This window comes from Pleurodeles waltl, chromosome 6 (genome assembly GCF_031143425.1).
Source record: "Pleurodeles waltl isolate 20211129_DDA chromosome 6, aPleWal1.hap1.20221129, whole genome shotgun sequence".
Taxonomy (NCBI): Eukaryota; Metazoa; Chordata; class Amphibia; order Caudata; family Salamandridae; genus Pleurodeles; species Pleurodeles waltl.
The window spans coordinates 103,679,024-103,701,892 of NC_090445.1; the positions used below are offsets into that span (position 1 = coordinate 103,679,024).

Genomic DNA, 22,869 nt, shown 5'->3' on the forward strand with positions numbered 1-22,869 from the left:
AACATACCCAACGAACAGTTGATCATCCAGGCGAAAGTCTTTAGTCCTCTCCAGGTAGAAACTCAGCGCCCCCTTAGGGTCCAACCTATGGAGCCTCTCTTCATCTTTAGAAGGGTGGGGAGGAGGGTAGAACGCGGGTAGGGCAATAGACTGCCCTATATGAAAAGGAGTGACAACTTTCGGCAGAAAAGCAGCCCTGGTTTTTAGTACCACTTTATCAGGGAAAAACATGGTAAATGGGGGCTTAACGGAAAGGGCTTGAAGCTCTCTAACTCTCCTAGCAGATGTGATTGCAATTAAGAAAACAGTCTTTAAGACCAAATATCTCAACGGACATGAATGCATGGGTTCGAAAGGCGAACCCATCAAGAACGTCAATACAAGATTCAAGTCCCACTGAGGCATGTGAAAGGTCGTAGGAGGAAACTTATTCACCAAACCTTTAAGAAACCTATTTACAATTGGAGACTTAAACAAAGAAGACTGGTCCGGAAGGCAAAGAAACGCCGACAGAGCTGCCAAATAGCCCTTAACTGTAGCTACCGTACAGCCTTTCCTTGCCAAACTAAGAGCAAACAAAAGAATATTTGAAAGGTGGGCCTTCAAGGGATCTTTTTGATTCTCTCCACACCAAACCACAAATTTTGCCCACCTGCCGGCATAAATGGATTTAGTGGAGTGTCGCCTGGACGATAGAATAACATCCACTACATCCGGTGGGAGAAAAAACAAACTCAGGTTGCCCCGTTCAATCTCCAGGCATGAAGGTGCAGGCTCTGGAGGTGGGGATGTAGAACCTGCCCCTGCGACTGTGAGAGGAGGTCTGCCCTGAGCGGGAGACGGAGCGGAGGGCACTGAGAGAGTTGAAGCAGGTCTGTATACCATACCCTTCTCGGCCAGTCCGGAGCCACCAAGATGACTTGAGCCTGGTCTTGACGAACCTTCCTCAGAACCCGAGGAATCAAGGGTATGGGGGGTGGGGGGGGTAACGCGTAAAGCAACTGGCCGCTCCAGGACATCTGAAACGCATCCCCCAATGCTCCTTGCAACGGATACTGGAGGGTGCAGAACTACGGGCAATGCGCGTTCTCCCGAGTGGCGAATAAATCCACCTGAGGAGTACCCCACATCCCGAAGATGTGGAGGACCAGGTCTGGATGGAGACGTCACTCATGACCTATTGAGAAGTGACGACAGACCGTCCGCACGAACATTCAGTACTCCGGCCAAATGATTTGCTATTAAGCAAATCTGATGGTCCTGAGCCCAGGACCAGAGCTGCAGAGCTTCTCTGCAGAGAAGGTACGACCCTACTCCTCCCTGCTTGTTTATATACCACATCGCTGTAGTGTTGTCCGTCAGGATCTGAACTGACTGACCGCGAAGGGAAGGGAGGAAGGCCTTGAGCGCCAAACGTACTGCCTGCAATTCCAACAGATTGATATGCAACATCTCTTCCGCTGGAGACCAATGACCCTTGATCTCCAGGTCCCCCAGATGAGCTTCCGACCCTATAGTGGAAGCATCAGATATCACGGTGGCCACTGGAGGCGGCAGTGAAAACGGTTTTCCTTGGGAAAGGTTGCCGTCCTCTGCCCAACCAAGAAGATCCGCTACAGCGTCCTTGGAGATCTTTATTGAATCCCTGAGATCTCCTTTGTGCTGGAACCACTGCCTGCGGAGGCACCACTGAAGAGCCCTCATATGCCAGCGAGCGTGAGTGGCCAACAGAATGCAAGAAGCAAACAGACCTAGCAGGCGTAAGACGTTGAGGACTGGAACTGCCGCTCCAACTTGAAACAACGGAATCAGCGCCTGAATGTCCCGAACCCGCTGAGGCGGGGGGTAGGCCCGAAACATTGTTGTGTCCAGTACTGCCCCTATGAACAGGAGGCGTTGAGAGGGCTCCAGGTGAGATTTGGGCACATTTACAGAAAAACCCAGATCGAACAACAACTGGGTTGTCATTCGCAGATGAGACAACACAAGCTCTGGAGACTTGGCTTTGATTAACCAATCGTCCAGGTAGGGAAAAACCGCTACTTCCCTCCTTCTGAGATGCGCTGCAACAACTGACATCTTCGTGAAAACCCGAGGTGCTGAATTAAGTCCTAACGGAAGGACTGCATACTGGTAGTGTTGCGTTCCGACCACAAACCGGAGATACATCCTGTGCGACTTGATTATCGGAACATGAAAGTACACGTCCTGCAAGTCGACAGACACCATCCAGTCTCCTTCATTCAACGCCAATAGCACCTGCGCTAGGGTCAGCATTTTGAATTTTTCCTGCTTGAGGAACAAATTCAAAATCCTCAAGTCTAGGATCGGCCGTAAACGACCGTCCACTTTGGAAATCAGGAAATATCTTGAATAACACCCCTGACCTCTTTCCTGCAACGGCACCAACTCTATAGCGCCCTCTGCCAACATGTTGCAACAGGAGGTTGTCACCAACAAAAGATGGTCTTCTGAACAAAAGGAGGGGAGGAAAGGGAGGAGGGAACTCCTGAAAGGGGAGAGCATAGCCCTTTTCCACAATACTTAGCACCCACGAGTAGGTTGTAATCGAATTCCATTTCTGCAGAAAAAGACTCAATCTTCCCCCTACAGGAGAAGTATGGATGATAAAGTGGGGAAAACTAGGGCTGCTTCTGCTGTTGTTCACCAGAGGAGGTGGAAGAAGAAGAAAGCTGCTGGCCGGACCTCTAGCCCTACCTCTACCCCGCCCTCTAAAGGCACGATAGGGCGGATTGGCAGGTTGCTGGGCGTAAGACTGCGACCTCCGAAAGGCAGAGCCTCGAATGAACCCCCGAAACCTGTGAAAGGCATTGTAGCAGAGGTCTGTAAGCCCGGGGACTTAGCTGTCGCCCGACAGTCCTTAAACCGTTCAAGGGCAGAGTCCGCCTTGTCCCCAAACAACTTTTCCCCATCAAATGGAAGATCCATTAAGGTGGATTGAACATCTGAAGAAAATCCAGAGGACCTTAACCAGGCATGCCTCCTAGTAGCCACAGATGTTCCCATGGCCCTGGCTATGGAATCAGAGGTATCCAGACCAGATTGTATAATCTGCTGTGCAGCAGCTTGCGCATCTAAGAAAAGGGACCCAAACGATTTCTGCATCTCCTGTGGCAGTTCCTTCGCCATTTCTTTAGCGGAGTCCATAAGGGCGTGGACGTATCGGCCCAGCAAACAGGTAGAATTAGTAGCCTTAAGCGCCATGCTACAAGATGAAAAGATCTTCTTTGAAGACTGCTCCATCCTCTTGGACTCCCTATCAGTTGGGACTCCAGGGAATGTCCCAGGAGCAGACTTCGTAGAACATGACGCCTGAACTACTAAGCTTTCCGGAGTTAGATGTCGTGATAGAAAAACCAGATCTCCTGGTGCGCCCCCAAGTCTCCTCGCCACTGCCCTATTCACAGCAGGAGTTGTTACTGGCTTCTTCCATAAGTCCAAAATAGGCTCAGTTAGAGCCTCATTGAAAGGCAGCAAAGGGTCAGCACTGGACGAAGAGGGATGTAGTACCTCTGTGAGCAGGTTAGTTTTTACCTCCGCCACAGACAAAGGCAAATCCGGGTACTCTGCTGCCTTCCTCACCACTGTATGGAAGGAAGCGGCCTCTTCAGTAAACTCCCCCGGAGACGCAATGTCCTACTCCGGGGGAAGTATCTAGACCACTTGCAGTGGCAAGACCCTGGAACTCATCTGAAGGCTCGATCTCGCCTTCCTCCAGCTGTCTATATTCCTCCTCTTCCAAAAGTCTCAATGCCTTTCTCCGAGATCGAAGATGTGTCTCTAGGGCCGGCGTAGACAAAGAGTCCATCGACGCCGACGACTTCGAATCTCGAATTGGACCAGGAAGAGATGGATGACTCCTAGACTCACCCGACGCCGGTGCCGGCACGGAGTCGAACGATGACCTTTTCAGAGTCGCTTGGCAGGAAGGTGATGGAGCTGGTCTGGATGGGGACATAAACAACATCGGATGGCGCGGAGAAGGAGTCGGTTGACGTGAAGGAGGATCCACCGTCACAAGTGGAGGACTCCTGCCAGGAGATACCCTCGGCGCCGAACCACCAGTCTCTTAAGGGCAGATGGGCATGAATGGAGCCCATATTAAACGCCAATGGCCCAGTGGGACCCGCCGGTGCACCAGCAGGGGCCATGGATTGGAACACGGCATACATTGCATTAGAAAAATGCAGCCGGATCCGTCCCTGGAGCCGGGAAAGCCGGGTACTGTTGTGCAGATGTCTGCTGTACATCAGGCTCCCTCGACGCCGGCGAAAACTGAGGGCTACGATGAACGACCTCAAAAACAGATGGCGCCGGCGACAACTCTGGATTCTCGGGCTGAGGCGTGACAGTAGGACTCATCTCCCATGTCTTCTGGCGTCGTGAAGATCGAGACGTCGACCGGCTCCGCTCCGAACGGTGCCGAGAGTCAGGACGGCGCCGAGAGTCATGATGACACCGCTTCTTATGCCTTTAGGGAGAAGAATGGGAGGAATCCTTTTTATGGCCCTTCTTCGCTTTTGACAAGAAGAGCTTCGCCTCACGCTCCTTCAGAGCTTTTGGATTCATGCTCTGGAACGAAGAGCATCCTTCTACATCATGTTCCGAACTAAGGCACCAAATACAGTCCGAATGGGGGTCGGTCACTGACATACGACCCCCGCATTCTCTACACGGCTTGAAACCGGACTTTTTTGGAGGTGACATTGTAACCACCAAAAAGCGTTACAGTTATCAACGAGCCAGGAAGAAAAACCGTTTGTCGTCGAAGGCACGGAAAAAAGGAAAACTGACATCAGTACGCCAGCGAGGACCTCTTATTGGCACGTTGACGGCAGCCGGAGTCACGTGGAGCCGTGCCATTATGACTGACAGCTAGGAAGAAGACTTTCCGTCGGATGCTGACGCAAAGACTAATTCATAAGGTGAGGAATCCACAGGTAGTTGTATCCATCAGAAAAATATATATATATATATATATATATATATATATATATATATATATATATATATATATATATATATATATATATATATATATATATATATATATATATATATATTTTATGAAAAATGCCACTTACCCAGTGTACATCTGTTCGTGGCATGTAGTGCTGCAGATTCACATGCTATGCATTGGGTCCGCCATCTAGTGTTGGGCCCGGAGTGTTACAAGTTGTTTTTCTTCGAAGAAGTCTTTTCGGGAGTCACAGGATCAAATTACTCCTCCTCTCGGTCATAGCGCGCATGGACATCGACTCCTTCGTTAGACTGTTTTCCCGCAGAAGGGTGTAGGAAGGAGTGATAGAGTGAAAGAATGTAAATGTACAACTAAATGTAGTAACTAAATAAGATGCCCATGCAAATGAAAAATAAATTATATATATATATATATATGGAAAATGTCACTTACCCAGTGTACATCTGTTCGTGGCATTAGTCGCTGCAGATTCACATGCTGTGCACATCCCGCCATCTGGTGTTGGGCTCGGAGTGTTACAAGTTGTTTTTCTTCGAAGAAGTCTTTTCGAGTCACGAGACCGAGGGACTCCTCCCATTTCGACTCCATTGCGCATGGGCGTCGACTCCATCTTAGATTGTTTTCCCCGCAGAGGGTGAGGTAGGAGTTGTGTATGCTAGTAATAGTGCCCATGCAATGGAGTGAATGCGTATGTACATAATGAAGTTTCAAGTAATATATTTACAAATGTTTAAGATCTACTTCTAAACGGCTACAGGCTCCCGGGGAGGCGGGTGGGCACATGTGAATCTGCAGCGACTAATGCCACGAACAGATGTACACTGGGTAAGTGACATTTTCCGTTCGATGGCATGTGTAGCTGCAGATACACATGCTGTGCATAGACTAATAAGCAGTTATCTCCCCAAAAAGCGGTGGTTCAGCCTGTAGGAGTTGAAGTAGTTTGAAATAATGTTCTTAGTACAGCTTGACCTACTGTTGCTTGTTGTGCAGTTAACACATCTACACAGTAGTGCTTGGTCAAAATCAAATCAAATCATTAACATTTATAAAGCGCGCTACTCACCCGTGCGGGTCTCAAGGCGCTAGGGGGGAAAGGGGGGGTTATCGCTGCTCGAACAGCCAAGTCTTTAGGAGTCTCCGGAAAGCGGAGTGGTCCTGGGTGGTCCTGAGGCTGGTGGGGAGGGAGTTCCAGGTCTTGGCCGCCAGGAAGGAGAAAGATCTCCCACCCGCCGTGGAGCGGCGGGTGCGAGGGACGGCAGCAAGTGCGAGGCCAGCGGAGCGGAGGGGGCGGGTGGGGACGTAGAAGCTGAGGCGTCTGTTGAGGTATTCCGGTCCCTTGTTGTGGAGGGCTTTGTGTGCGTGGGTGAGAAGACGGAAGGTGATCCTTTTGCTGACTGGGAGCCAATGCAGGTGTCTCAGGTGTGCGGAGATGTGGCTGTTGCGGGGTACGTCGAGGATGAGGCGGGCCGAGGCGTTTTGGATGCGTTGCAGGCGGTTTTGGAGTTTGGCGGTGGTCCCGGCGTAGAGGGTGTTGCCGTAGTCCAGGCGACTCGTGACAAGGGCGTGGGTCACGGTTTTTCTGGTGTCGGCGGGGATCCAGCGGAAGATCTTGCGGAGCATGCGGAGAGTGAGGAAGCAGGCGGAGGACACGGCGTTGACTTGCTTGGTCATGGTGAGAAGAGGGTCCAAGATGAAGCCGAGGTTGCAGGCGTGGTCTGCGGGGGTCGGTGCGGTGCCGAGGGCCACCAGGAGTCGTCCCAGGCGGACGGGGTGTTGCCGAGGATGAGGACTTCCGTTTTTTCAGAGTTCAGCTTTAGGCGGCTGAGCCTCATCCAATCTGCGACGTCCTTCATACCCTCTTGTAGGTTGGTCTTGGCGCTGGCGGGGTCCTTGGTGAGGGAGAGTACAAGTTGGGTGTCGTCGGCGTAGGAGGTGATGATGATGTCGTGCTTGCGTACGATGTCGGCGAGGGGGCTCATGTAGACATTGAAGAGTGTCGGGCTGAGCGATGAGCCTTGAGGTACGCCGCAGATGATCTTGGTGGGTTCTGAGCGAAACGGAGGGAGTTTCGTAAATGTTGAGTGTATGAATGGTAAATGTATGAGGCGTAGACCATGTTGCTGCCTTACATATTTCGTTCATTGGAATATTTCCCAGAAAGGCCATGGTAGCACCTTTCTTTCTGGTCGAGTGTGCCTTTGGTATAATAGGCAGTTCTCTTTTAGCTTTAAGATAGCAGGTTTGAATGCACCTAACTATCCATCTAGCAATGCCTTGTTTTGAAATAGGATTTCCTGTATGAGGTTTTTGAAAGGCGATAAAAAGTTGTTTTGTCTTTCGAATTAGTTTTGTTCTGTCAATGTAGTACATTAGTGCTCTTTTGATGTCTAATGTATGTAGTGCTCTTTCAGCTACAGAATCTGGCTGTGGGAAGAACACTGGTAATTCTACCATTTGATTCAAGTGGAACGGTGAGATTACTTTTGGTAAAAATTTGGGATTGGTCCGTTGAACAACTTTATTTTTGTGTATTTGATTAAATGGTTCTTGAATGGTAAATGCTTGAATCTCACTCACTCTTCTTAGAGATGTGATGGCAATTAAAAATGCAACTTTCCACGTTAAGTATTGCATTTCACAAGAGTGCATGGGCTCAAAAGGTGGACCCATGAGTAGTGTTAACACAATGTTGAGGTTCCATGAAGGAAATGGTGGTGTTCTTGGTGGTATAATTCTCTTTAGGCCTTCCATAAACGCTTTTATAACTGGTATCCTAAATAATGAAGTTGAGTGCGTAATTTGCAGGTAAGCTGAAATTGGAAGAGAAAGCTAGTTTAGATTTTTGCAAATGTAGTAAGTATCCTACTATCTCTTTTGCAGATGCTTGTAAAGGTTGAATTTGATTATTATGGCAGTAATAAACAAATCTTTTCCACTTATTTGCATAACAGTGTCTAGTGGTAGGTTTTCTAGCCTGTTTTATGACCTCCATACATTCCTGTGTGAGGTCTAAGTGCCCGAATACTAGGATTTCAGGAGCCAAATTGCTAGATTCAGCAATGCTGGATTTGGATGTCTGATCTGTTGTTTGTGTTGTGTTAACAGATCTGGTCTGTTTGGCAGTTTGATATGAGGTACTACTGAAAGGTCTAGTAGTGTTGTGTACCAAGGTTGCCTTGCCCATGTTGGTGCTATTAGTATGAGTTTGAGTTTGTTTTGACTCAACTTGTTTACTAGATATGGAAGAAGTGGGAGAGGGGGAAAAGCGTACGCAAATATCCCTGACCAGTTCATCCATAGTGCATTGCCCTGAGACTGATGTTGTGGGTACCTGGATGCGAAGTTTTGGCATTTTGAGTTTTCTTTTGTTGCAAATAGATCTATGTGTGGCGTTCCCCACATTTTGAAGTAAGTGTTCAGTATTTGGGGGTGAATTTCCCATTCGTGGATCTGTTGGTGATCCTGAGAGAGATTGTCTGCTAACTGATTCTGAATCCCTGGAATAAATTGTCCTATTAGGCGAATGTGGTTGTGAATCGCCCAATGCCATATTTTTTGTGTTAGGAGACAACTGTGTCGAGTGTGTTCCTCCCTGTTTGTTTAGGTAATACATTGCTGTCATGTTGTCTGTTTTGACAAGAGTGTATTTGTGGGTTATTATGGGTTGAAATGCTTTCAGAGCGAGAAACACTGCTAACAGTTCTAAGTGGTTTATATGAAACTGTTTTTGCTGAATGTCCCATTGTCCTTGGATGCTGTGCTGATTGAGGTGTGCTCCCCACCCTGTCATGGATGCATCTGTTGTTATTACGCATTGTGGCACTGGGCCTCGAAAAGGCCGCCCTTGGTTTAAATTTATACTGTTCCACCATTGAAGCGAGATGTATGTTTGGCGGTCTATCAACACCAGATCTAGAAGTTGACCCTGTGCTTGTGACCACTGTGATGCTAGGCACTGTTGTAAGGGCCGCATGTGCAACCTTGCGTTTGGGACAATGGCTATGCATGAGGACATCATGCCTAGGAGTTTCATGACTAATTTGACCTGTATCTTTTGGTTTGGATACATGGTTTGTATTACATTTTGGAATGTGTGGACTCTTTGTGGACTTGGAGTGGCAATTCCTTTTACTGTGTTGATTGTTGCTCCTAGGTATTGCTGTGTTTGACACGGCAGAAGGTGTGACTGAGTAATTGATTGAGAAACCTAGTTTGTGTAGGGTTTCTATGACGTAATTTGTGTGTCGTGAACACTGTTTTTGCGTGTTGGTTTTGATTAACCAATCGTCTAGGTACGGGAAGACATGTATTTGCTGCCTTCTGATATGTGCAGCTACTACTGCTAGACATTTTGTAAAAACTCTTGGCGCAGTTGTTATTCCGAATGGCAACACTTTGAATTGGTAATGTATCCCTTGGAATACAAACCTTAGGTACTTTCTGTGTGAAGGATGTATTGGTATATGGAAATATGCATCCTTTAGATCCAGTGTTGTCATGTAGTCTTGTTGTTTGAGCAGTGGGATTACTTCTTGTAATGTAACCATGTGAAAGTGGTCTGATTTGATGTATGTATTTAATATTCTGAGATCTAGTATAGGTCTTAGAGTTTTGTCTTTTTTGGGTATTAGAAAGTACAGTGAGTAAACTCCTGTGTTTAGTTCTTGTTTTGGTACTAATTCTATTGCCCCTTTTTGGAGCAATGCTTGAACTTCTAATCCTAGAAGATTTATATGTTGTTTCGACATACTGTGTGTTTTCGGTGGGACTGTTGGAGGGAATTCTCGAATTTCTATGCAATAACCATACTGGATAATTGCTAGTACCCAAGTATCTGTTGTTATCTCCTCCCAATGTTTGTAAAATTGGCTTAATCTTCCCCCCACAGGTGTTATGTGATGGGGATGGGTGACTAGTGAGTCACTGCTTATTTTGAGGACTTTTGGGGCTTTGGAATTTTCCTCTACCTCTTTGGAACTGTCCCCCTCTATGTTGCCCCCGAAAACTTCCCCGCTGATATTGGCTTTGGTAAGTGGGCCTTGTTTGTGATGTTGTGGTTTCTGTAGGTTGTCCTCGAAACCCTCCCCTAAAAGGTGTTTTGCGAAAGGTGCCTCTGCTCTGCGGGGAGTAGAGTGCGCCCATGGCTTTTGCCGTATCAGTGTCCTTCTGGAGTTTCTCAATAGCAGTGTCGACTTCCGGCCCAAACAACTGCTGTTCATTAAATGGCATATTTAGCACGGCTTGTTGAATTTCTGGCTTGATACCTGACGTGCGGAGCCATGCGTGCCTTCTTATTGTTATTGCAGTATTTACTGTCCTTGCAGCCGTATCTGCTGCATCCATTGAAGACCGTATCTGATTATTAGAGATACTTTGTCCTTCTTCCACCACTTGATGTGCTCTTTTTTGGAACTCCTTGGGTAAGTGTTCTATCAAATGTTGCATCTCATCCCAGTGAGCTCTGTCATATCTTGCCAAAAGCGCTTGTGAATTGGCAATGCGCCATTGGTTTGCTGCTTGTGCTGCAACCCTTTTGCCCGCAGCATCAAATTTGCGACTCTCTTTGTCTGGAGGTGGTGCGTCTCCCGAGGTATGAGAGTTTGCTCTCTTACGAGCTGCCCCGACAACTACTGAGTCTGGAGTTAACTGCGTTGTAATATAAACTGGATCTGTTGGCGGTGGCTTGTATTTTTTTCTCCACTCTTGGAGTTATGGCTCGGCCTTTAACAGGATCTTGACAGATTTGTTTTGAATGTTTTAGCATTCCTGGGAGCATAGGTAGTCTTTGGTACTGGCTATGAGTGGAGGTTAGCATGTTAAACAAGAAGTCATCCTCAATTGGTTCTGAATGCAAGGGGACATTATGGAAAGCAGCTGCCCTTGCGATCACCTGTGTGTAAGATGTACTGTCCTCAGGAGGGGACGGCCTGGTAGGGTACGAGTCTGGGCTGTTGTCCAATACTGGAGCATCGTAAAGGTCCCATGCATCGGGATCATCTTGACTCATGGCAGTATGAGTCGGGGAGTGCATCAGTGGAGGAGTTGCTACTGGTGATGTGTGCACTGATGGTGGTGGAGAAGGTGGTGGAGTTGTTTTCTTTGCCACCTTTGCCTGTGGCTCCTTCTCCTTTTCGTGAAAGGCAAGTTTTCTTTTTATTTTAATTGGAGGAAGAGTGGTTATCTTCCCTGTGTCTTGATGAATGTGGAGCCTCCTTTGAGTATAGTCTGGCTCTACAGCTTGAAGTTCCTCTCCAAATCTATGTTTTTTCATTTGGGAGGCCAATCCTTGTTCCTCTGTATAGGAACCTGTTTTCGGCTCAGAGGCTGGATGTTTCGGAACCGAAACTTTTTCGGAGGTTATTTTAGGCTCCGAAGAAACCTTCGTAATTTTCGGCGTGGTGGTGTCTCGATGCCGAATTTTTTCTGTGCCGCTGTGACGGTGCCGAAATTTCTCAGAGCCGATGTCTCTGGTCCGAGATTGCTGTGTGGCGGCATCTCGACCGGAGTCGGATGACTTCGACACCAGCATGCCCTTTTTCGGTGCCTTGGCTCGGTCACCGCTTGTTTGGGTTAAGCCATGGCCTGTTGGCGGTGGGCTTTTGTTGACTTCTCGTGAGTCTTATGTTTCGACGTCTTACTCACGGTTTTCGGCGTTTCTTCGGCCTCGAGCTCTTCCGAGTCCGACTCTTGGATAAAGAAAGCTTCCTCTTCTTCCTCGAAACGCTCTTTTTCTGTCGGCGTCTACGCCTTCTGCAGTCTTCTGGCTCTTCGGTCTCTTAACGTCTTTCTGGACCGAAACGCTCGACAGGCCTCACAAGTATCATCCTTGTGCTCTGGGGACAAGCACAAGTTACAGACCAGATGCTGATCCGTATACGGATACTTGTTATGGCATTTTGGACAAAAGCGGAATGGGGTCCGTTCCATCAGCCTTGAATTCACATGTGGCTGGGCCAACCAGGCCCAGACGGGGGAATCGAAAAAACCCTGAAGGGCCACCGGAACTCTTCTAAATTCGGTGTCGATCTGTTGTAACTAACCCGATACCGAACGCAAACAATACCGACGTTTTTTTCTGAGATTCTAACTAACTTTACGACCCGAAACACGGAGCGAAAAGGAACACGTCCGAACCCGATGGCGGAAAGAAACAATCTAAGATGGAGTCGACGCCCATGCGCAATGGAGTTGAAATGGGAGGAGTCCCTCGGTCTCGTGACTCGAAAAGACTTCTTCGAAGAAAAACAACTTGTAACATTCCGAGCCCAACACCAGATGGCGGGATGTGCACAGCATGTGTATCTGCAGCTACACATGCCATTGAACATATATATATATATATATATATATATACACATATATACACACACACATATATATACACACACATACATATGTACAAATAAAAACTGCAATGACTACAGGCTTCCGGGGAGGAGGGAGGGTGCATTTGAATCTGCAGCACTACACGCCACGAACAGATGTACACTGTGTAAGTGACATTTTCCGTTCGATGGCATGTGTAGCTGCAGATACACATGCTATCCATAGACTAAAAAGCAGTCCTTCTCCCAAAACAGGAGGTTGCTAGCCTGCAGGAGTTGAAGTTGATTGAAATAAAGTTCTAAGTACAGCTTGACCAACACTGGCCTGTTTCTTTGAAAATACATTCACACGGTAATGTTTTGTAAATGTATGTAGAGTGGACCATGTGGCAGCTTTGCATATGTCTGCCATTGGTATATTACCTAGAAAAGCCATGGAAGCACCTTTTTTACTAGTGGAATGTGCTTTAGGGGTTAGTAAAAGTTGTCTTTTTGCTTTAATATAACATGTTTGGCTGCATCTTACGATCCATCTAGCTAATCCTTGTTTAGAGGTAGGATTTCCTTTCTGTGGCTGTTGAAAAGCTACGAAAAGCTGTTTAGTTTTCCTAAACTCTTTTGTTCTATCAACATAATACATCAGAACTCTTTTAAGGTCAAGAGTATGAAGAGCTCTTTCAGTAGAGGAGTCTAGCTGTGGGAAGAAGACCACTGTTTGGTTAAGGAGAAACTACCTTTGGCAAAAAAATTGGATTTGTCCTAAGTACTACTTTATGTTTGTGTACTTGGAAAAATAGTTCCTCCAGAGTGAATGCTTGTATTTCAGTAACTCTTAATGAAGTAATTGCTACTAAGAAAGCAACTTTCCAAGTGAGAAATTGAATATCACATGAATGCATGGGCTCGAATGGTGGTCCCATTAATCTTGTGAGTACAATATTGAGATTCCATGCAGGAACTGGTGGTTTTCTTTGTGGAATAATGCACTTCAGTCCCTCCATAAAGGCTTTTATGACGGGGACTCTAAAGAGACAAGTATGTTGTATGGTTTGTAAGCACGCTGCAATAGAAGTAAGATGAATTTTAATAGAGGAAAGCTAAATTTGCTCTCTGTAGATGAAGCAGATAGCATACAATATCTTGTATTGACGCTTTAAGTAGGTCTATATTTTTGGGCTGACAGTAGTAAACGAAACGTTTCCACTTGTTAACATAGCATTGCCTAGTTGTAGGTTTGCATGCTTGTTTTATAACTGCAAGACATTCTAATGGAAGGTGTAAATATCCAAATTCAATGATTTCAGGAGCCAAATCGCTAAGTTGAGAACACTGGGATTAGGAACCCTGATTTCACCCTTGTTCTTTGTTAATAGATCTGGCCTGTTTGGAAGTTTGCGATAGGGTACTACTGACAGATCTAGGAGTGTTGTGTACCAATGTTGTCGTGTCCACGTGGGAGCTAGGAGTATAATGGTGAGTGAACTGTGAAGCAGTTTGCTGACTAGAAATGGAATTAATGGGAGATGAAGAAAAGCGTATGATCCATAGAGCATTGCCCTTGAACAGAGGATGTGGGTGCCCAGATGCGAAGTTTTGGCATTTTGCATTTTCGCTTTTTGTCTGGTGTTCCTCACATTTGAAAGTACTATTGAAGTACCTGAGAGTGAATTTCCCATTTGTGTATTTGTTGCTGCGTCCTGCTTAGTAGGTCTGCTAGCTGATTGTGTATCCCTGGGATGTATTCCGCTAGCAAGTAAATATGATTGTGAATTGCCCATTTCCATAGGGAAGGGACAGTTGAGATAAATGTGTTCCTCCTTGTTTCTTCAGATAATACATTGTTGTCATATTGTCTGTTTTTATCAAGACTGTCTTGTGCCTGAGAAGAGGTTGAAAAGCTTTTAGGGTGAGAAACAGTTAACAATTCTAAATAGTTATGTGATAAGTTAAGTGTGTTGAATTCCATTCCCCTTGTATGGTAATGTTGTGGAGGTGAGCACCCCAACCTGTCATTGATGAGTCTGTTGTAATTATGGTCTGAGGCACAGGGTCCTGAAATGACGGCCCATTTATTAAATTGTTGCGATTCCATCATTGAAGAGATTTGTGAGTTTGGCGGTCTAACACTAGATCCTGCAATTGACCCTATGCTTGAGGCCATTGCTGAGAGAAACACTGTTGTAGTGTTCTCATGTTTAATCTTGCATGCGGTACTATTGCTACGCATCATGCCATCATTCCCAATAGTTTCATGATAAGCCTTACAGTGTAACATTATTTGGGCTGTATCTGATATAATGTTTTGAAAAGCCTGTATCCTTTGTGAATTTGGATAGGCGAAGGCTTTTTGGGTATTGAGAATAGCACTTAGGTAAGGTTGAACCTGTGCTGGTTAAAGATGAGACTTTTGGTAGTTGATTGTGAACCCTAATGTGAGTAGGGTTTCTATTGTGTATTGAGTGTGTTGCTGGCATTATATGTTGCTTGATTTTATTAGCCAATCATCTAGATAAGGAAAGACATGTATGTGTTGTCTTCTTAAGTGAGCTGCTACTTCAGCTAGATATTTTGTGAAAACCCTTGGACCTGTTATCTTAACCATGCATGCCTACGGATCGCTATGCTAGTGTTTATGCTTCTAGCTGCTGTATCAGCTGCGTCAAGAGCAGATCTTATTTGATTATTGGTAATTGCTTGTCCCTCCTCAACAATTTGTTGTGCTCTCTTAATGTTCTTTTGGTAAGAATTGTAAGATTTCCTGCATTTCATCTAAGTGTGCCCGGTCATACCTTGCTAAGAATTCTCAATACGCCATTGATTAGCTGCTTGTGTAGCTACCCTCTTACCAGCTGCATCAAACTTTCTGCTTTCCATGTCAGGGCAGGGGTATCCCCTGAAGATTGGCTATTTTCTTGCAGCGCTGACTACAACAGAGTCTGGTGGTACCTGTTGTGTGGTATAAACTGGGTCCGTTGGCGCTGGCTTGTATTTTTGGTCTATTCAGAGAGTTAAAACCCTAGCCTTAACAGGTTCTTTAAATATGTCAGCCGCATGTCTAAGCATACCAGGCAGCATGGGCGGGGGGGAGATCAGGGGTCCACTGTATCTCCATATGAATGTGTATGAGAATGAAGAAAGTTGTGATGAATGTGGTGGAGAAATCTCTAAAGGTGATGGTTTCTCCTTCCTTTTAAATATCTTTGCTGGTGGTGGAGCAGTGTCAAGAGTCTCTTGAAACGCCAGCTTTCTCTTGGTTTGTGAAGGAGGTGAAGCCATTATTTTCCCCGTCTCCTTTTGGACATGTATCCTTTGTTTGGTGTCCATGATTTCAAAGATTGGCTCAATATCAGAGTTCTCAGAAAGATATTCTGATGTTTTAACTCTTTTAGAGGACTGATCATCAATTGTCTTTGAACTATGTTTTAATTGGCTCGAAAGTCCTTGTTCCTCTGTATAACAAGATTTTTTTGTCTCCGAAATGGTGGATATTTTCTTCGGTCCCAAAGATACAGCCTGTGGTTTCGGTTCCGAAGCCAGATGACAAATTTTTGACTCCGAAGAGTGTGGTCCTGCAGCTACATATGCCTCTGAACACACACACACAAAATAATGTATGGAAATATATGTATAGAGAGAAATACAAGGGTATACACCCACACATAATTTTAGTAAACTCAAAGGGTCTGAATGTCTTCCCTAAAAATTCCAGAATTTAATCTAAACAAAATTTTACCCCGACCCATAAACTGCCTGTTAGAAATTTCTATGTCCATCCACTGGTTGAAAATAAGAAAAAATTATTCACTCACTCCATCTGGTCTCCCACCTTGGCAGCCACCACCATAGTTCCATGTTATGAGGGAGCTATAGCTAGAAAGTGACATAAATGGCTTTACGAACTGCTCTCCGCAGCCTAGGGAAATCCAATTCTTACTGACTTACAGACGCCTACTTTGCACACTGCACCCAGCCGCCCCTGTGCCGCTGAGGGTGTGTTTTAAGTGCTTGCGTGCGTCCCCCCAGTGCTCTACAAAACACCCCTGATCTGCTCCCTGAGGACGCAGGTACTTACTTGCTAGCAGACTGGAACCGGAGCACCCCTGTTCCCTATAGGCGCCTATGTTTTTGGCCCTCCTTTGACCTCTGCACCTGACTGGCCCTGTGTTGCCGGTGCAGTGGCTTTAGGAATGCCTTGAACCTCCAACGGTGGGTTGCCTATGCCCAGGAGACTGAACTTGTAAGTGCTTTACTTACCTGAGAACCTAACCAAAACTCAACTCCCCCAAGAACTGTTGATTTTTTGCACTTTGTCCACTTTTGAAATAGCTTATTACCATTTTAACCAAAACTGTCTGTACTACTGTTTTAAATCAAAGTTCTATACTTACCTGTGTGAAGTAACTTAAAATTTATGTACTTACCTAAAATTTGAATCTTGTGGTTCTAAAAATAAAGAAAATATATTTTTCTATATAAAAATCTATTGGCCTGGAGTTGTCTTTTTGAGTGTGTGTTCCTTATTTATTGCCTGTGTGTGTACAACACTACCCTCTGATAAGCCTTCTGCTCGACCACACTACCAAAAAATAGAGCATTAGTATGATCTAATTTTGCCACTATCAACCTCTAAGGGGAACCCTTGGACTCTGTGCACACTACCTCTCACTTTGAGATAGTATATACAGAGCCAACTTCTTACACCTAGCAAGGAAAACAATTTTTTTCCATTTATGGATTTAATTGAAAAGGCCTTATAAAAATCCAGGCTACTATAGCCTTCCTTAGAAAAACGAGCATTTGCAATGCAAAAGGTCTCCATTTGTTTGAGTTCGAGCTTTGGCATTGTAAATGCATAACTGGACTTTTCTTGCCACATAAATTGGTCAACCATGCTGCACAAATTGATACTCTCTGTAACACAATTTCAGTGGCGCTACATATAACTAAGGCACTTCCATTTACCTTCTTCCTCTTTCTGCAGCAACATTTTGTAAATATTGCCATTATGTATTATATTATTATTCTGGGGTCCCCAAAACCAAGTGTGGGGACCCAGAGATGACCTAGACAGAAAGAGCACGTCAAGCAGTGAGTTATGGGCTGAAACTGTTTTTAAAAGGAATACCCAGCAAAGCATTATGGGGAGAGTTTCAGAGTGCAGCGAATATTGTAGTATCTTGACCGTAATGCTCAGAAGAGGCCCTAGAGGGCACTACTATAAATATAACACTGGTAAGATACATGGTCATGTAACCATGTAGTCAGCCCCTATAGAGAACAACCACATGATAACAGAATGGCAGCACATAATGCAGTGTAACCATATATTTAGCCCCTAGAGAGTGTACTGCATTACACATTATCAGGTCTATTAAAATAACATTACAAACAAGGCCCTTAAAACACAAACTACTCCAAGCTGTAAAACAAAAACTTCAGCCATGGGAGCTTAAAAACACATTGATTGTTGGGAGAAGTTACTATTTTGGGCCCACTCCCCCAACCTAGTGTGGGGACATTAGACAGAAAGAGCACGTCATGCTGAACGGTTTAGTGGTGGGCCCACAGGCTGAGTTATGGGCAAAAATGTTTTTAAAAAAGAAATGCCTTGCAAAACATTATGGGGTGAGTTTCTTGAGTGCAGTGGATATTGTAGTATCGGCTCTCCAACTGTGCCGGGAAAGCCACTTTGAGGAGTTATGTGTTTTTTTTTTCATGTTTTAATTGCACCAGTTTGTATATTTTTCAACTGTTAATCTTGTACCCAAGTGGTACTCATGTAAAGCACTCCTCAGATAGAGTTCGCGCTATATGAAACGTCCCACTCTCATGTTAAGGGCTCCTCCGTTCAAGTTTGCGCTACAAGAACCCTTTAAAAAATATATTAAATTTACAAACAAACAAAACAAAACAAAACCTCCAGCTCGCATCCTTTGTGTGCAGAACCCACAAAGAAAAAGTGCCATGTCCAAAACAAGTAAGAGTAAGAAACCACATACAACAACGCAGCACAAAGCAGCGAGACAAAGGAAAAATAGCCGTGCATCACACTAAGGTATATGGCTGATCATGCAATAATCCATGTAAGAGAGTCAGTCTCCAAGGCAGTAACAAAGCAGCCTCAAGGCCGGATAAATGTAAAGCATTTACCTACGAAATCAAGGGAATTTTCAAAGGCATGCCAAGGAACGAATGAAAGCGATGGGTGCGAGATGGGAGTGGTGCAAGCCCACAGATGCAGATTACAAAATGTCTAGAGACAGCGCTTCACCTACCAGAGAAAATACTATATTTTCACAAGCCGAAACTGTATATGAATAAACACCCAATCAGATTTAGAACTTGAAAAGGAGGACATGAGTAATCTCCTGGGGGTGGGTGTGAAATCAAGCGAAAGTAAAGAAAAACATCATAAAGGCGAGAGAGCCTGGCTGCTGAGTTTGAATGGTCTGGAGGCCTCTGGTAGTGTCGTGAAGCATTCAGTGCTATTTTCTTGGCGAAAAATGCATCCTCTGGCCCATTTTGGGAGAGAGGATCTACTTTGCACTAACAAACATTCACTGAATGTTAGTTTATGCTTCTCACACAATTATGCATAATTAGGAGTAGTTTTGCATTATGTTATAAAGATTTACACAAGTTACACCTAAATAGGCACAGCTCCTGTGCCCATATGTTAAAATATTGGTATAAATAAAACTGGATTTGTGTGCTAAACACTATACAATTATGCTTTATGGCATAACAAAGAAAGTACACATAAGTACGCATTTTGCTACAGCAGAAAATCCCATTTTCTTGTATTATAGATTCAAGTTTAATTCCCTTAACAAAAAAAACAACAAAAGGAGTCATGTCATCTCAGAGTTCAAAGGTTTTGGCAAGCCCAGTTCTGTGATTTCATAATTATTGGGGCCAAATGACAAACTAGTCACTTTCATTACCCCGTGCTTTTGGTGAAATGGTGCCACCAGCTTAAAAAAAAAAAAAAAAAAAAAAAAAAAAAAAAAAAAAAAAAAAAATCGCAACCCTTTGCAAAGCCAAATGGTCTTGCCTATACAAAAGCTATTGACTTGTACAACATTGCAAAACACATTGCCACCAGTGTGGATCCTGTTCTGCATGGCCCAAACTAAGTAGAGTGTCGTAGAGTGGGGTAGGGGGGCTAGAGTGTCATATAGTCGATTAGATGAGAGTAGAGTTCAGTGGCAGAGTGTGTTGTAGAGTGCAGTGCTGTAGAGTGGGGTGAATTGGAGTGGATTAGATTGGACAGGGATGGATTGATGGGGTGAGATGGACTGAACTGGTGTCGTTTGGAGTGGGGGAATTAGACTGGAGTGGACTAGAGGGCGGTGGAGTGAACTAGAGAGGGATAGATTTGGTTGCTGAGGATTGTGTTGGAGAGGATTAGGACAGATTGGAGTGGGATGAAATGGGATGTGGAGTGGGTAGATTGGTGTGAAGCGGACCAGGGCGGGGCAGACTGCTTTGGACCAGGGCGGGGCAGACTGCTTTGGACCAGGGCGGGGCAGACTGCTTTGGACCAGGGCGGGGCAGACTGCTTTGGACCAGGGCGGGGCAGACTGCTTTGGACCAGGGCGGGGCAGACTGCTTTGGACCAGGGCGGGGCAGACTGCTTTGGACCAGGGCGGGGCAGACTGCTTTGGACCAGGGCGGGGCAGACTGCTTTGGACCAGGGCGGGGCAGACTGCTTTGGACCAGGGCGGGGCAGACTGCTTTGGACCAGAGCACATTGTTTTGGATTGGAATAATGCAGACTGGAGCGGCGCACATTGGGATTGGAGTGGGGCAGATTGGAGTGGAGCGGGGTACATGGTTTTGGATTGTAATGGGGTAAATTGTTTCGAATTTCAGCGGAGCAGACTGGAGTGGGTTGGAAGGATTGGACTGTGGTGGATTGGAGTGGATCTGGTTAAGTGGTTTGGTGTGCGTGGATTGGAGTGGGGTGAATTAAAATGGTTTGGGGTCGATTGAAGGGGGTGGACTGGATTGGAGTGGGGTGGATTGTGGTATAGTGCACAATTATGTGTTAAATCATAATTTCTGAAATTACACATAAGAAAGAAACAATGTCGCTTTGCAATACTTATTACATGATAATCTTCATCTTTTGAGAACAGCGCCCACAAGCAAAAACAAAGCCAAACATGAGTGGCAAGTGAGAAAAGAAGACTTGTCAAATGAAAAAAAAAAAAAAAAAAAAAAAAAAAAAAAAAGAGTTGACTACAGAAAATAGAGCTTTGCAATTTTTGCCTGACACAAGCCTTCTGTTTGCAGAGCCCTAGTAGTTAAAAAAAAAAACACTACTGAGATCAAGTTGGTAGCAGCGGACGGGCACTGATTAAGTTGAATCAATCAGTGCTTGGTCCCTGATTGACAGACAGGAATAGAAATGATGCTTGGCCTGCAGTGACGAATTTCGAGGCTTTGAAGAAGAGTGCCAAGCAAGCCAACAAATGGTAAACAACAGACAGGCCCCAAGCTCTTTTTAGAAAAGTCTCGCAAGCGAGACACTTATGGTAGCACATGCTCTGCCAGGCTTGACCCGAAAAATGAATGAAGTCCCGTATGTAGAGCAACAAATGGTCACTTGTTTCTACTTCAGGAAGAGAATGGGCAAGACCTTGAAGCACATAGTTACTGTCCATCGTATCAATTAAGAAGCTGGAATATAACACACATTTGGGGCAAGGAGCTGTTTATTGGACTCAAACTTTGCAATGAGTTTAAAATGTATGTTAAGTATTCTCGGGCAAACCACAATACAAGCTGCACTACTAGAAGGAGGCTTCAACTTGCTTGTTTAGTAGGTCTATTAAGGCAGTATAAAGTCCTGCAAATACTGATCCTAAAGGCATGCGCTCCCACAGCTGCTTAAAAGCCATGCCACTGGTATGCGACTTTCACTCAGCAAATATCACAATTTCCTTTATCAGTGAAAGATCCACACCGCTACAAAAAATAATGCAACATAATCCTATTGTACCCTATCGCTACAGTGCTCTGCTACCTTTTGGCTAGGTTCAAGACACAGAAATACCATACACATACATGCATCAGGATTATTTGTGGGCAGAGAAGTGCAATGGCTTCATCAAAGCAAAATTACTCAATGTCTAAGATTTAAAATTAGCAAGCAATATGTCAAGGTCTTACCTCTCTATATCATCCTCACCCGGCAGTAATGGTGGAAGTGGCAGTGGAGGAAGAGTGGATGTCTTTAGATGTGGTATGGCAACAGTTAGTGACACCTGCGGTTTTACTGAAGTCTGTACAGATGGTTGAGAAGTAGTTGGAGTGGCATAAGCAGACGTCTTTGAGTGGTGAGAGGTGGTAGTTAAAGCAGCAGCAAGAGTAGTGGGAAGTGGCAGAATTGCCACAGTAGTATGTGGTGGGAGAGGAGGTGGTTGGTTCTGGACAGCAGGAGATTGAGGCAAAGGGGGCAAAGGAGGGGTCTGGACAGGAGATGGAACCTCTGGCAGGGGAGGAATGGGGGATGTCACGACAGCTGGTGAAGGAATGCTCTCCTGTTCTGGCTCTTCTGTAATGATGTCCAGTGGAGTGGTAGGTTCCTCTTTCACTGGTACCACCTTTACTTCTTCTAGTAATGCTGGAGAGGCAGGTGCAGGAAGAGGTGCAGGTCCAGGTAAAGGTGCAGTTACTGGTAAAGGTAGAAGTGCATCTGCTGTCACAACAGGCTGCTTAGTTTCAGAGTCATTTAACTTAGCATCCTCCTCCGGTGGAGGTTTAGAGTCCATATTAATACTTACTAAATTGACAAGCTCTGTATCAGAAGCAGGTTTGTCAGGCTTGATCATTTTTGTAACCTTTTTAGAGTCGGCTGTTGCAGCCAATTTACTTTCAACAGAAGCAATGTCTTTTCTGAACAGCAGAAGCGGTGAACCCCTAGCCTCCCTGCCATCTAATTTCCCTGCAGCTGCTGCTGCTGCTGCCGCCCGCTCCCTCTTTTTCCTGCTTAGTTCAGCCCCAAGGCTGGAGTTCAAGGGTAGCCTAGTAGGTGAGATACTAGAATGGCGACTACGTGAGCCAGACTTTTTTTGTTTCTTGTTTCGAGATGAAGATGCTTTTCTTCTAGGGCTTCTGCTGCGGTCCTTCAAAGATTTTCTGTTAAGAGACCAACGACATGACAAACATTAATTCAGTTTTTTTTTTAGAAATGTTATTAAGTTCTAACACTAATTTGCTTATATCACAAACTGATTACCCATAAATTAGTATTGAGCTGACTGTGATATTGAGTATAAGAGTTAAACCACCTGCGTGCTATCAATGAACATGTAAAACCTTCCAAATAAAAAATAAAAAAAACAGCATTATCAATTACAAAATATACAAACAAAAAGCCCCCATCCTACCGATAATCAATGCAATCAGAAAATACAGAAATATCAGACACAGACTAAATTCTATCACAGGACCGGAGGCGAGGATTATGCAAATCTTTCTTCACTCTTTATTCAACAGCAAGTTCAAAGTTAAACAAAACATGAACAGAAA

The 22,869-nt window shown here is 45.1% G+C and overlaps 1 protein-coding gene across 2 annotated transcripts in view; it reads right to left on the reverse strand.

Annotated features, from left to right (window-relative positions):
• CDK12 (cyclin dependent kinase 12) overlaps nucleotides 1-22,869 on the reverse strand; it is a 358,486-nt gene that overhangs the window by 310,089 nt on the left and 25,528 nt on the right. For both annotated transcript variants that reach the window (XM_069237454.1, XM_069237455.1), the window contains exon 2: nucleotides 21,508-22,476. In XM_069237454.1, the coding sequence (XP_069093555.1) occupies nucleotides 21,508-22,476 (969 nt within the window). The remainder of the gene's footprint in view (nucleotides 1-21,507; nucleotides 22,477-22,869) is intronic.